At 41.5% G+C, this 14254-nt stretch overlaps 1 protein-coding gene across 18 annotated transcripts in view; it reads left to right on the forward strand.

Annotated features, from left to right (window-relative positions):
• Window positions 1-14254, forward strand: part of NSD1 (nuclear receptor binding SET domain protein 1) — a 99021-nt gene that overhangs the window by 49767 nt on the left and 35000 nt on the right. For 17 of the 18 annotated variants that reach the window (XM_061617585.1, XM_061617597.1, XM_061617588.1 and 14 more), the window contains 4 exons: window positions 1727-1899; window positions 4735-6904; window positions 10615-10736; window positions 12331-12613. In XM_061617585.1, the coding sequence (XP_061473569.1) occupies window positions 1727-1899; window positions 4735-6904; window positions 10615-10736; window positions 12331-12613 (2748 nt within the window). The remainder of the gene's footprint in view (window positions 1-1726; window positions 1900-4734; window positions 6905-10614; window positions 10737-12330; window positions 12614-14254) is intronic. The other variant, XM_061617600.1, reaches the window with a different exon arrangement.

Below are 14254 nucleotides of genomic sequence, written 5' to 3' on the forward strand. Positions count from 1 at the left end.
GAGGGAGGGGCGAGCCTCCGACAGCCCATCTGATGGCGGGGCTTTGCTAGGTGACAGTGCGACCTCAGGGAGCGGGAAGCTAGTTGGCGACGAAGTGTTTGAAGTGTCGGACAGGGATTCCTGCGCGGGCAGGGTTGGCACACGTGAAGTGTTGCTTCCCAACGGTTCAGGCGGGGAGCTTGCAGGCGGGGCGGGACCTGCCTCAGTGGGGGTGCTGGCTGAGGAAGTCTGTGGGCTGGCAAAGTCCCCCTCTCCTTCAACTCCCTCGACCTCGTCCTCTTCTGACTCCTCTCCCTAAACTAACTCTCCTTGCATCTGGGGCGCAACAATCATCCCCTGCACCGCCGCTCACTTCCATTCTTTCTGTCAAGGGGGTGTTGGTTGGAGGAGTTGGTGGCTGAGTCAAACTCTCCTGCCTGTCGTCGAAGGACTCAGTTGCAAATGCATCTGTGTTTTTTTCTTTTTTTATTAAAGTTATAGATACATCAAAAGCAGTGCTTCTCATTAATCTAACTACGCTTACTAGGAACTTTGGCTAACATGGACTAAGCATGCTGATGTGGCACTAAGACATTGACTCAGCAACTGGGTTCCCCCTGAGTCAACTTAAATAGGCTTGGATCATGCGCGTGCACACAAAGATTCCTCAGCTCTGACTGTTGAACCTCCTGCCTCTGGTGCCTCCGAGCACAGGGTGAAGGTGGCTTGATCTCTAGCTCCCCCTCTGATGGAGGGGGGCTTCTAACAGTCAGTTTGGATGTGGGAAACTGGGCAGTGCTAAGCTGGGAAATGTCTGATGTGCCCGGCGGTGTCTCAGAAGTGGGCGGCAGGGGCTTGTCCAGCTGGAGAGTGTCCGATGAGCTAGGTGGTGATCCTGCAGGAAAGTCGGGAGTGGGGGGAGCTGAACCATTGGAGACGTGGGTTGAGGCACCCCGTGAGTCCACCCTGCTGTCATCTCCCACCCCGGGCTCCCAGTCCAAGTCCTCATCATCTGACCAGCCTCCTTCCTTCTGCCTGGGTCACAACACAGAACCACAACCTAATATAGGTCCCATTGCTTTGTTTCTCTCTAAGTTGTTATTGTAGGAGGAATTATCTGTGTTTTCAAGGGTGCTTAGCCATCTTTTCTTCTTGTCCAGCCCTCAGCCTAGGCATAATGATCCTTATGGCTTCCTGAAACCAGAGTTTGGTTCATATAATACGTGGATCTGCCCCTTCTGTACAGCATCCCAGAACCCACAAAATAAGTCCACAAAGGACATAACTAATGCCCTGTAATAATGAACTCGTGGGGTGAATGGCAACCAAAATAGAGCTAAATTGGTGCCTCTGAAAAATAAGAGAGGTCTCGGTGTGTTCTGAGAGAAAAACAAAGCACATTAAAAAGAATCTGATGTGGCATCTCTCTCACTCAATCACTCTCTCTCTCTCTCTCTCACACACACACACACACACACACACACACACACACAGAGAGAGCTCAGTAGCTGAATAATGTTAAATGTTAGCTGCAAAAGAAAAATAGGGAGCAGGGAGAAAATTGAAATGGTTTTCTTGAGCCCTCTAAAAACAAGAGCAAGTGAAAATCCATTGCAACATTTTATTCCAGGTCACATTTGTTAGATCTGTTTAGAAAATATGTTTTAAGCATACATCTGAGTTCATGCACTCCTATTCCTACACCTTTTGGCATGAAATGCTAATCTTGTTGGTTTTATTTTAATAGTGTCCAATCGCAGACCATATCGAGAGTACTATGTGGAAGCCTTGGGAGACCCATCTGAAAGAGCCTGGGTTGTAGGAAAAGCTATTGTAGTCTTTGAAGGAAGACATCAGTTTGAAGAACTGCCTGTCCTTCGGAGAAGAGGGAAGCAAAAAGAGAAAGGTTACAGGCACAAGGTAAGTTCAAGTTCTCTTTTGGTTTGTATCCCCATCTGAGTACAAAACCCAGGTGCCCTCAGCTGAGTGCAGAAACTAGGGCATGATCTAGTCAAAGCAAAGCAGTTTGTAATGCCCCCATGGTGTGAGCACATACTTAATGCTTTCATTGAAATCATTGAGTTGGCAAAAGTGGTCTGCTTTAGCTGGATTGTGTTCATAATACTTTGAAACTGCTCTAAGAATGACTAATATGATTTGGGACTTAGAGGCCGCTGATAATGGAATGTCTCTTGCAGTTGCTTGTTCATATAGCTACCTTAGAATAGACTGGAGATAAATTGGTATATATCTGGCCATAGTGTTATTAATGCAGAAAATAATGCACCTGAAAGGCAAGTGTAAGGTTAGATGAGCAGGAATGGAAAACTATTTCAAAATCTTAGTCTACAACTTGAATTCTTTTAGGAGCCATCATCTTATTTTAAGGTCCTAGCTCTGTATTAATATTTCCAAAATCAAGGTGCTGGCATAAAATGTCCATGTGACCAGTTCCTTGAGACAAGGATCATAAGGATTCCACCGTGCTTAGTCCAGTGTTTGAATTTTTCTTTTTTATATTAAAATTTATTACAACATATATGCTTACAAAAATCAAATTTACAGAACCAAATTGATCCAGTCTCATATTTGCATGATACATGGTCCAGTAAACAAAAGGAACAGTGTTGGAATTTTTCAAGCTCTCTGGGAGCCAGGGTGAAACCACATTGTTGGCGCATAAAATAAGAAATGTGGTGGAACAGTTTTTAAACTAGTGGCAAGTGCAAGAGGGAAGAAGCCAACAAGAGATGAGGAGCATCTGGTTTGGAACAAATCATGCCCCAGAAATGAGTGGGGGAGATTATTATAATCATTCGAAAGAGAGAAAGGTAGAACTGGGCACTGAGAGTGCAGGGCACATGTTAGCAATTCAGAGAGGCTAAAACAGAAGTGCCAAAGACATTTGGAGAGAGAGAATGTATATATGTGTTTATACGCTAATGCCAGAAGTCTTCAAGCCAAAATGGGCAAACTGGAGTGCTTGGTCTCAGAGGAGACCACAGATGTAGAGATAACAGAAATTGAATGGAACGGAGATAACCAGTGGGACATGGTTATCTCTGGATGTAAACTCTATAGAGGACAAGGAAGGGCATACCAAAGGTGGTGTCGCTCTGTAGGTCAAAGAGGACAACCGTTCTTTGCAAAGTGGGTCTGCAAGAGCCATGAGGGGGGGAAAAGGTTACCTTATGTTGTGATGTCAGATGGTGGGTGACTGGCTACACCCACCTGATAAACTTGGCCAACAAGGGGTGGAGGCAATAATGATCTGGCCTACTGGCCAGGTCCAGCCTCCACCCCTAATATACAGAAGATCAAGCCTTGCTGAAGCAGAATCAGCATGGCTTCTTCAAGGGTAAGTCCTATCTTACTAACCTTTCCGAGATCTTTGAGAGTGTCAACAAGCAAATAAATAGAGGTGCTACAGTTGACATTGTGTACTTAGACTTTCAAAAAGCTTTTGACAAGGTACCTCATCAAAGGTCCTCTTGTGGATCAGTAGCTGGTTAAGATATAGGAAGCAAAGAATTGGAATACAAGTACTGCTCTCCCAATGGAGGGATGTAGAAAGTGGAGTCCCCTAAGGATCGATGTTGGGTCCTGTGCTTTCTCACTTGGTCCTAAATGATTTACAGTTAGGGGTGAGCAGTGAGGTAGTCAAGTTTGCTGCTGATACCAAATTCTGCAGTGTGGTTAAAACAAAAGGATTGCAAGGAGGTCCCAAAGATCTTTCCAAACTGAGTGAATAGGCAGTAAAATGGCAAATGCAATTCAATGTAACCAAGACTAAAATGTAAGCAAGTGCACGTTGGTGCAAAAGTTTTTAATGTAGCGGGGTCTGAACTGGCAGTGACTGACCAGAAATGAGACCTTGGGGTCGTAGCGGATAGCTAGCTGAAAATGGCAAGCCAGTGTACAGCAGTTGTGAGAAAGGCAAACTCTATGCTAGGGATCATTAGGAAAGGAATTGGAAATAAAACTGCCAATATAGTGCTGCTATATGGTACGACTGCACTTGGAATACTGTGTACATTTCTAGTCGCCTTACATCAAAAAGAATATTGTAGTGCTGGAAAAATGTTCAGAAAAGGGCAGTCATAATTATCAGGGGGATGGAGCAACTTCCATATGAGGAAAGGCTACAACATTTGGGGCTTTTTAGTTTAAAGAAAAGTAAAGTTTTTTCCCCTCCTAATACAAGTATTTGGGAACATCCAATGAAACTGAATGTTGGAAGATTCAGGACAGACAAAAGAAAGTACTTCACATAATGCACAGTTAAATTATGGAATTTACTCCCACAAAATGTAGCAGTGACCAACAATGTGAATTGCTTTAAAAGAGGATTAGACAAATTCATAGAGGTTATCAGTGACTACTAACCACTACGGCTTTGTTTTACCTCCACTGTCAGAAACAGTATACCTTTGTATATCAGTTGCTGGGAATCACAAGTGGGGAGAGCACTGTTGAACTCAGGTTCTGCTTGCAGGTTTCCCACAGGCATCTGATTGGCCACTCTGAGAATGGAATGCCGGGCTAGATGGGCCTTTTGGCTAACACAGCAAGGCTCTTCCTAGGTTCTTATGATACTCATGAATTTAGCTTTGAGCTGTGTGCTTTAATTAGTAATGTGCTGCAGTTAAACTTTGTGAAGGAAGATAATGTTCATCTCTCTGGGTGACATTATTCTTTTGCATATTGTAAATATTTATTTTGTAACTTGTTTTTGTCCCTTCTTTTACTTTTAAGGTTCCTAAGAGGTTTGTGACTAAATGGGAGATCAGTGTCGGCCTTACCAATGATTATCTTAAGCAGAATGGTACTCAAAAATGCATCCAGACTTCTAGGAAACCGGACAGTGAGAGGGATGTGCATTTAATGGGATCTTGTTCAAAGGACTCCTTAAATGAACAGAGCAGACAACTAAATGGATGTTTAAAATCACTAACATTGGACTCCAGACATTTGACCCATGATAAGGGGAAAGTGTCCACCAAATCCCGAATGAAGAAGAGCTCTGACACCCGGAGGAGGACAAGAGTAAGAAAAAGTAGCACCAAGCTGGAAGCTTCAAAGAGAGAGAGTGGGGGAAAAGGGCCAGTAAACAAAGTTAAAAATCTGATTGCTACAGATATGCCAGATAAGCAGGCTTCTCATGAACTTTGCAGAATAGCAAAGAGCCTGATGGGATCCAAAGGCACCATGGAAAACTACTTGCTCTCTTCTTTTGGAGAAAGACAGTTCGAAAATAAATCTAAGAAAGCAGAGTATGTGATCTCTAATAGAGATTGCCAGCAGGAGACATCCAAAGTGGACTTGAAGAAAAAGAAAAACCCAGTGGACTTCAAGTGGAGTTCAAAGCTACAGCGGTTCTGTTCCGCAACCGATGCTGGAGCAGAGAGGAAACCAATAGATTCTGATTCATTGGATAATGGTACCTGTGATCTAGACCCCTTTGACCAAAGTTTAGCAGCGGCAGCAGCTTATAATGTCCTGAAAAATGCTGATTCTGTAAATAAAAGAGGAAAGGAACTGTCTTCAGGACAAAGAAATTTTAAACATTCTGCACCTATCTCAAAAAGCAGCAATAGAAGTTGTACACCTCCAGAAGGTTCTCTAGACAGGAATGCCAATGTTGAAAAAGGAGGTGAGGAATTCCATGAGCCATCCCTTGCAACTGAGGTGGCTTCAGTTTACAAGAATGACAATCTTACCAATATAGATAAGCACACTACACTCCAACGTAAAGGGTTTTCAAGTCAAATGGATACAAAACAGCCTCAGTCCAGAAGTATAAAATGCAAACATAAAGGAATTGCTGCTGGGACAGAGTCCTCTCTTAAGGAAGATGAATGTAGCCCCGACTGCTGCTTTTCTGCTACCAAAGGTTCTCCTGGGTCTCAGTTAGATATACCTATGAAAAGTGGGAAGGTTGATGACCCCAAACTGCTGAACAGCACAAACGAGAAACCCCGTGATTCTGCTGAAATAGAAACAGCAGTTGTGAAGCATGTGCTTTCAGAACTGAAGGAGCTGTCGTATAGGTCCATGAATGATGAAGCTAAAGACTGTGGGCCATCTAAGACCGCAGTGCCCTTACTCTTTTCATCTGTCTCTGGGCAGAATCATTTGCCTATTGAGCCTGATTATAAATTCAGCACCTTATTAATGATGTTGAAAGATATGCATGATAGTAAGACAAAAGAGAAACAGATCATGACTACTCAGAACATAGTCTCTTATACGAGTTCTCACAGCGATGATAGTTCTGGAAGTAATACTCCGAGTGATTTGACATCTTTGCCTACAATGGGAGCCACTTATAAATTAGAAAAAAAACAAGATAGTGTTCAAGAACCAGAGTGTCAGAAACCCAAAGAAGGTCAGTCCTCTTTTTCACATGGTATCGCAACCAAGTTGATCGATCCCGGTGCTAACAAAAGGGAACTCACAAATGCTATTGTTTCTGGTACAAACTGCACCGCAAGGTGCAGCTGTCCAAAATCTAAGCAGCTATCTAAACTAGTAGCCAATGCACCATCAAAGAGCAAATCACTAAAGCAGGTATCCAGTTCAGCTGAGAGTGTGCCCCATCAGCATAGAGCTACCCAAGGCTCAGTTGCTAGTCCTCTAGACAATGCAAAGGAAGATATTGCAAGGAAAGTATCTTGGGAGTTGATGGGACACTCCCCTGATGAAGACTCTGCAAGTTCCTCTGATGACAGTTTAGTTCGTATAACAATGAAGTCAGAATCTGATAAAAAGAGAGAGAGCTGCAACTCTTTTGAAAATGGGGAGTGCCTAGAATTGGATTCAGGACTGAATAGAGAAGGCTGCTTGGGTGATGAGCCTAGAGATGTAAGCCACGTAGCGCCCAAAAAGCGATGGCAGCGTTTTAACCAAAGCAGTGCTAAAGCTGGTAAGCGCTTCAGTAGATCTAGGGAAGCAGAACAGTTATATGCCTTTGGCCTCTACTGAATAAAAGCAAGTGTTAGTGTGCAGGTCTCTCCTCACTCTTTCAAAGGCAATTAAGGGAGGCATAACAGGCAAGAACTGAGGATTGCTACACAATTGGGAAATATTTTTCTGCATATAAATGAAACAAATAAAGAGTTCACATAGGATTGAGAGTTTTATCATTTTGACTTGCCACTTTGAGTTCTCTGTACAAGGTAAGGTATCCTTTAGCTGCATCAGTGCAGACTGCAGGTGGGGAACCACATGGTGAAATTTTCCATCCAAAAAATTCGACACATAGAAAACCGGCATGCAAAGGAAGAGGTTAAGACTAGAATGCAGCTTCCTGATAGCCAGGGTCTTTTGTTCAGAGTATTTTATATATTTCTTGGTATGGAAGATTATTCAGTCATTTGTGAGCCTCCACTTGAAGTCTAGGTTTTGAGAGCTAGACCTTAAGAGGTTGCTAACTGTCAGGAAAGAAATAGCAAGTCAGTTTTGACAAGAGTGTCTCATGACAGAAGCTTAGGGAGAAAAGATCCCAGGTGGGGAAAAGGGGCTTTCATGCCATGAGTTGCAGTGCATTAAAACCTTACTTTATCCAATTGAAATAGTGGTTTTTACACTAGTTTTTCTCTTCTTCAGACCTTAGTTCAGGTTCATGTTATTTTGTTAAAAAATTAAAATCAACACTCCTTAAGGATTAGAGCTGATTTGGAAATAAATATTTATTTGGTTTCGCTTACCCTGTGCAGAAGATTTATTCATAAATTAAACCATCGTGGAACAAAGTCCAGCATGAAACTATTTCATGTTTACTACTCACTAGAGTAGGAGACTCTTGAGAAGGAAATTTTGGAATGTTTAATGCTGCAGTCCTACACACGGTTAGATTGCTTTACATCCTGTTAAACATGCCATTTTTCTAGGTACAGAATTTTATCTTTTATAAGTGTGTGTGAGAGAGAAAGAGATGGAGCATTTTATTATGTGAGCCCTCATCTGTAGTCTTTAGTGGAATAGCCTAGACACAGGTTGACAACTTCACCTGCTGATTTTGAGAATGTAGCTCAGTGGTAAAACATCTGCTTTGAATGCAGAAGATGCCAGGTTCAATCCCTGGCATCTCCAGGTTAGAGATGTGAAGGCCAGAAAAAAAATGGGGGGGATATGTTTTCAGTTTTCCCCCTGGATTTTCTGGAAAAAAACAGAAAACCAAGAACAATTGAAACAAAAACTCTCCCCCCCTCTGAAATTTGTCCATGTTTTCTCTGGGCCTTCACATATCTGCTCCAGGTAGGACTGCAAGACACTTGCCTGAAACCACAGAGAGCCGCTGCCAGTCAGTGTAGATAATACTAAGCTACAGTAGATGAACCAAAGCTCTGACTGAGTCAAGACAGTTTCCTATGTTCCTGTCTCCCTCAAGTCTCTTCACATGCTTCACCCAGAGGCATTTCCTGTTTTACCTGTTGCTTCCACTTGTCAGCAGTGTCTCTTTTGATAATTACCCATGAACGCTTCATCAGAGGACAAGAAATAGTTAGACTCGATAAAAAATTAGTTACCGTAGAAGTCAGAGCTGAAGTTAACTTTTCCTGTTCCTCTGAAGAAGAATCTAGTGCTTAAAGTCTGTGTGGATTGAGATTCGCTTGTCGCTTGCACCAATAGGATTTCTATTTTTCTTTTTGTGGTGCTTTCCTGAGTTCTGCATAAGCGCTAGGCACAGTGCTTTACTTTGAAGAGGATCCATCAAATCAGATATAGATAGCTTTAGAGTATAATACTGTGTTCCACATATTGGCCTGGATTTAGAGTTCCCATGAGCAGAATTCCACTCATGGGAGGTTCCTGCTGGAGGAGGAGGGGAGAGGGGAATTGGCAGAAATTGTCGCCCGCTTCCTCCAGTGAACCTTAGCTGTGCTCATTCTCTTCCACAAATGGAAAGAGTTCATGAGTTAATGGGAGGGACACTGTGGATCTAGTCCATTGTATATATGTATGTATTTTAACACACATTCTAATTAACTTTTGCTAAACATGAAAAGGAACTTCTAAGGGTTTTTTTAATCTGGATATGTTGCCACTGTACTCTATTCAGCTTTATTTCAGAACTATTTTCATACTGTGTTGTGATGATCCAGTCATTTTGTTTGTTTGCTTGTTTTCAGTATTGATGCTTACTATTTTTCAACATGGCATTTCTCTTATTTTTTTTAGCAGTGGCAATAAACCAAAACTTTTAACAAGAGGAGATAAATCCTTAGTAAAATACTTACAATGAACTCATCTGTGCAACCCAGTTTGAGATTAGGGTTTTTAAAAGTTTTTTGTTTTTAGACAGAATACAGGAGGACATGCTAGTTTCTGCTTCAGCAAGGAAGGGAGTTATACTACTTTTTAAATACAAAAACAGTTTCACAGATATGATCTGCTTTCGCCACAAGTACAGACTCTTACAGTCATAGATTCTCCCCCTGTGTCTCTCACTCATCAAAGGGTTAATGTAGTTTCCCCTGCTTGGCTTGCACATGGCACTGCTAGATCAGACTGGGTACCACTTACTGTGCAGAGCAATTTACTTCATTCAGATCCAGGACAAAAGTGCCCCGCTGATACTGGGGATAAGATGTTAATGGCAGTGGCTGCAGCTCACTTGCTTTGCAGAGCTGGGTAGGAATTAATTAATTAAATTTATATCTCACCCTCCCAGTAGGAGCCCAAGGCAGCAAATTAAAACACTCTGAAACATCATAAAAACAGACATTAAAATATATTAAAACAAAACATCTTTAAAACATATTAAAACAAAACATCTTTAAAAACATCTTTTTTATTTTTTATTTTTTTTCTTTCTTTTTATTGTATTAGTTATGGATTTGTGTTTTTTCTTTTTGTATTGTTTTGGTTTTGAAAATTTGAATAAAAATTAATTGAAAAAAAAATTAAAAACATCTTTTTAAAAAAGCTTTAAAAAATCTTAAAAAGCAATTCCAACACAGACGCAGACTGGGATGAGATCTCTACTTAAAAGGCCCTCACCTACAGAGCGTAGTGATCAACTGGGTATATAAGGGGTAAGACTATCTTTCAGGTGTCCTGGTCCCAAGCTGTATAGGCCTTTGTACACCAAAACCAGAACCTTGAACTTAGCTCGGTAGCTAATGGGCAGCCAGTGCAATTCTTTCAGCAGATGGGTGACATGTTGGCAATACCCTACCCCAGTGAGCAGTCGTGCCACCACATTTTGCACCAGCTGCAACTGTGGATATTTTCCCTTTGTGGGGTGGGAGTTGTGGAGTTTCCATGAATTTAGATCACGATATGGATTTCTGCTGATGGGTGAGAGGTAGCACTATGTTTAAGGAAGAGACTTCATATGAAAAACTATAAGAAAACATTTGAACTAATATGGCAAGAGAGGATGGATAAAACTTAAAATGTTATTTTAATGGGCTCCTTCTGGGGGGAAGGGCGGGACATAAATTTACTTAATGAGTCGAAAATCAAGCACAAAAACAGCTTCTCAGAATTGTATGGTCATCTCTTTATTGAGGTCACTGGAAAATAGTGCAGGAGCTCCAACAGACCCGGTCATAATGGAGGATTCTATTCTAGCCCTTCTGCTCTTCTCAGAAGGCTAACCCTGAAGTTGTTTCTCCTTTTTCTCAGTTGCACATTCAGAAAAGAAACGCCTTAGAAAGCCGAGTAAGCGGCTTCTGGAGTATGCAGAAGAATATGATCACATATTTGCACCTAAGAAAAAAAAGAGGAGTCAGGAACCATTCCGGAAGGTGGGTATAACCATTAAACAATTGAATTGGAATAGGAACCTGTGAACAATTAGAAAAACATCTAGGTAATGTTTTGTCTTGTCTTTGCAAAATGTTCATGGTGTTAGAAACTGGGACCAGGATCCATCATGTGTGCATGCTTGAAGGGCGAGGAATAATTTTCCCTACTAGCTGCAGCCCCTTTCACTATCTTCAGATGCCATCTGGGAAATTGCCTCAACCATATCTCCTTACCAGGAGTTGCAAGAAGCTGTGGTTGTTAGAGGGCAGGTGGGTGATAAATAAAAGAGGGACCCCAAAAAGCTTTGATGCTTTTATGGAACACTACTGGTGATTCTAAGGAAGGGCAGTAGCTCAGTGGTAGAGAATCTTCCTGTTACATGCAGAAGGTCCCAGGTTCAGTCTCTGCCAATCTCCAGGTAGGGCTGGAAATGTCCCATCTGAACCCCTGAAGGGTCATAGTCAGTCACTGTAGGCATTACTAAATTAGATGGACCGACAGTCTGACTAGAATAAAGCATCTTCCTGTGTCCCTTCCTAAGGATCCCAGCCCTTATGAGCCAAGTTTTTTAAAAAAATTATACAGTAATTATTTTTTTATTATTCATTAGTTGCTTTTTTCAAAAAATGAACTCCAAGTGGCTTACAAAAACAAACATTAAAACAAATATACAAAATACAGACAGCTCACCGTTCCCACCCCGCTTGCAAATACTCTTGTATCATCTCTTCAAAACCGAAGTCCCTGGCAGGTTCTTGAACACTGCCTTTGTTCGTTTGCTCCAGATGGGTAAAAGCATACAATGAGTCAGAACATAGATAAAAGCATTGTGGTGGATCTTGATTACCTGCCTTGAAAACATAATGTTTAACCTTCATTCTACAGATTCTTACAGTGCTTTATATTAGAAAATGTATAATTTTGAAAAATATTTTGGCCATGACTGAAATAAGCAGGTTTTATTTTTTGCTTTATAGCTTTTAATTTTTCTCAGCATTTCCTACTTTAGTGTAAAGGGCTATACTTTGAATGGGGATTTAAAAATAAATAAATAAAAGATCAGTAAAAAATGCACACCATAAAATATTCTTAAAATTAAAAGAATTTCTTCAAATATATAAATAATAATTATGGATTAAGTAGCATCATCTCCATGTCTAGCTCTCCCTCATTCCCCAGTAATGTCTAGCGGTTGTCACTCCATGGCATGAAGCCATAAAGGCTATTCATTTCCCCAGCCTTGCTGGATGGCACCCAATGATGGGGAACTGTCAGACAAACTTGGAGCCTGATGACATCCTATCATAGGCTGATGTCACTGAAGGGAAGGGAAGGTAGACAATAGAAATGCCATTTTCAGGAGCAGCACCACTAACTTCTACTTTGTTATAAATTGAAAACTTTATTGCGTTTGTCTCCTTACAATGATTTTCTGACACAGCCATAGTTGACTTATATGATTCCCCTTGTTTTTCACCTACTACAGAAATGTGGCTATATCTCTGAATGGCTATATTCCTCATTAGCCTTATCTTCCTGCATAGGTTTGACCAGTATCTTAAGTCTTTTCTATTTATGTGTGGCTGCTAATAGGCAAGTTCTCTAGAGAAGTCTGAAATCAAACAGGATTGCAGCACTGGCAAGCAAGCTCATAATAAACATCTAGAAAAGAAGCCTTTGGATTCAGTTTCATCTGCTTCTTCATCTAAAGAGTCTCCGCCAGTTCTGGAAGCTGAGTGTTCTTTGTCAGATGAACCTGATTCCCATTCCATGGAACCAAGATCTGAGATGCCAGTTTTGACATTGTCATCACCAAATGTGTTGGAAGTCGCTGCTGCTTCTCCTTTCCAGGGAGAGGAACCATTAATGAAATCAGGTAAGACATGTATTTGCATCTCCATGAGAAATAGGAACAGTTTTTTGTCCACATACTATGCCTGGAATTTCTCATATAGGTCTGTTGTGTACCCATTTCTGACTTAATCTTGCACATGATTTCCTTCTTTTTATGTGTCTCTCTATTGAAGTGTATATTCATCTCATTTTTTTGTCCTTCATGTAGATATGTCACCACCACCACCAGCCTGATCTACATGTATTCATATTAGTGTTGTTAGTACATCCATTTGCCAAGTATGTATGAACACAAATGTGTGTTAAACAGAAGGCATTATATTCTATTACTTCTGCCACTTTATGCAGCGATGAAATTCAAAAGATTGTTCTGCAATTGACCTAAGATTTTGACACAGTGTTTTTGATCACTATAATAATATAAAATTAAAACATCAATATTCATTCATGAGGTTAAAAATTTTAGAGAGCAGGCAGAGCGATCCTACCCCTCAATCTGCTGTGCTGGAGGTATGGTGGACATGTCCTACCACCCAGCTCTGCAGATCGGAGAGGGAGGGGAATCTCTGCCATCATGGTGGTCTCTGTAGCACCTGGCAAAAGCACGGGCAGTATCATGCCAGCACTATCTAGTGTAATCCCCGAAAATGGGGTGTTTTGTGGATGGAGAGGGGTAGGACTAAGCTGCCCAAAGGTATGCTTGATCCTAAGCCACTCTAGCTACTGGCAGTGGGCACAATCCAGGCATTTGCTGCACCAGCTTAGAGCTGGTGCAGTGAAAAATAGCATTTTACTGCTCCTCACCTTCTGCCCTGCCTAGTTCCATCTGCAGGGCTTCAGATGTGATTGTGGCTTCACTGCTCCATTCAGTTCAGCTGCTATCCACTGAGAGTTAGGATTGTAGCCTAAGTTGTTTTATTTCCCAGGGCACCTGAGTGTGACAGCAGCAAAACATTAAACTCCCTAAATTACATGAACATGGGGTTGTGGGTATATGGCAGGCTGGGCATACTTCTTCCAAGTATGTGTGGGTGATTAGACTATTCTACACATTCCCCTTCAGACATGTATGGTAGTATCTTTCCACTGTGCTTCTCTGATGGAAGTAGTTTTTCTTCTTTGCCTCCCACTTCAACCTTGCTCATATCAATTTTGTGTTAATATTTTACAATTACTTGGGTGGAGAAAAACAGGTATGGCTGGGCCTGAGAAAGTTAAACAACTATACTGAGTTTATTTAATTGGGAATAGTGCTGCTATACATTGGATGTGGATTTGCTCTGACATACGCTTTAGACCAGGGATGGGGAACCCCTCCAGATGCTGGACTGCTAATTCCCATCAGCCCCAGGCAGCATGGCCAGTGGTTAGGGATAATGAGAACTGGAGTCTAGCAATGTCTGGAGGGGCAAAGGTTAGCCACCCCCTGCTTTTAGACCAGGGTGCCAAGTATGTAAAGGAGTTGGGGAATGGAATAACAGAACAGGGAGGGAATATTCATTGGAGTGGAATCATCTTGTTCAGGAAAGGTGAGACAAGTTGTGGAGACAATACAGGGAGCTCAGAACAAATAGCCAGTTAGCTAGATTTTTTAAAAAAGATGGTGAAGATACATTTTTATATAATACATAATACATAAACCACACAAGCTAAAATCTCTGAG

Source organism: Rhineura floridana, chromosome 3, assembly GCF_030035675.1.
Source record: "Rhineura floridana isolate rRhiFlo1 chromosome 3, rRhiFlo1.hap2, whole genome shotgun sequence".
Classification (NCBI taxonomy): domain Eukaryota; kingdom Metazoa; phylum Chordata; class Lepidosauria; order Squamata; family Rhineuridae; genus Rhineura; species Rhineura floridana.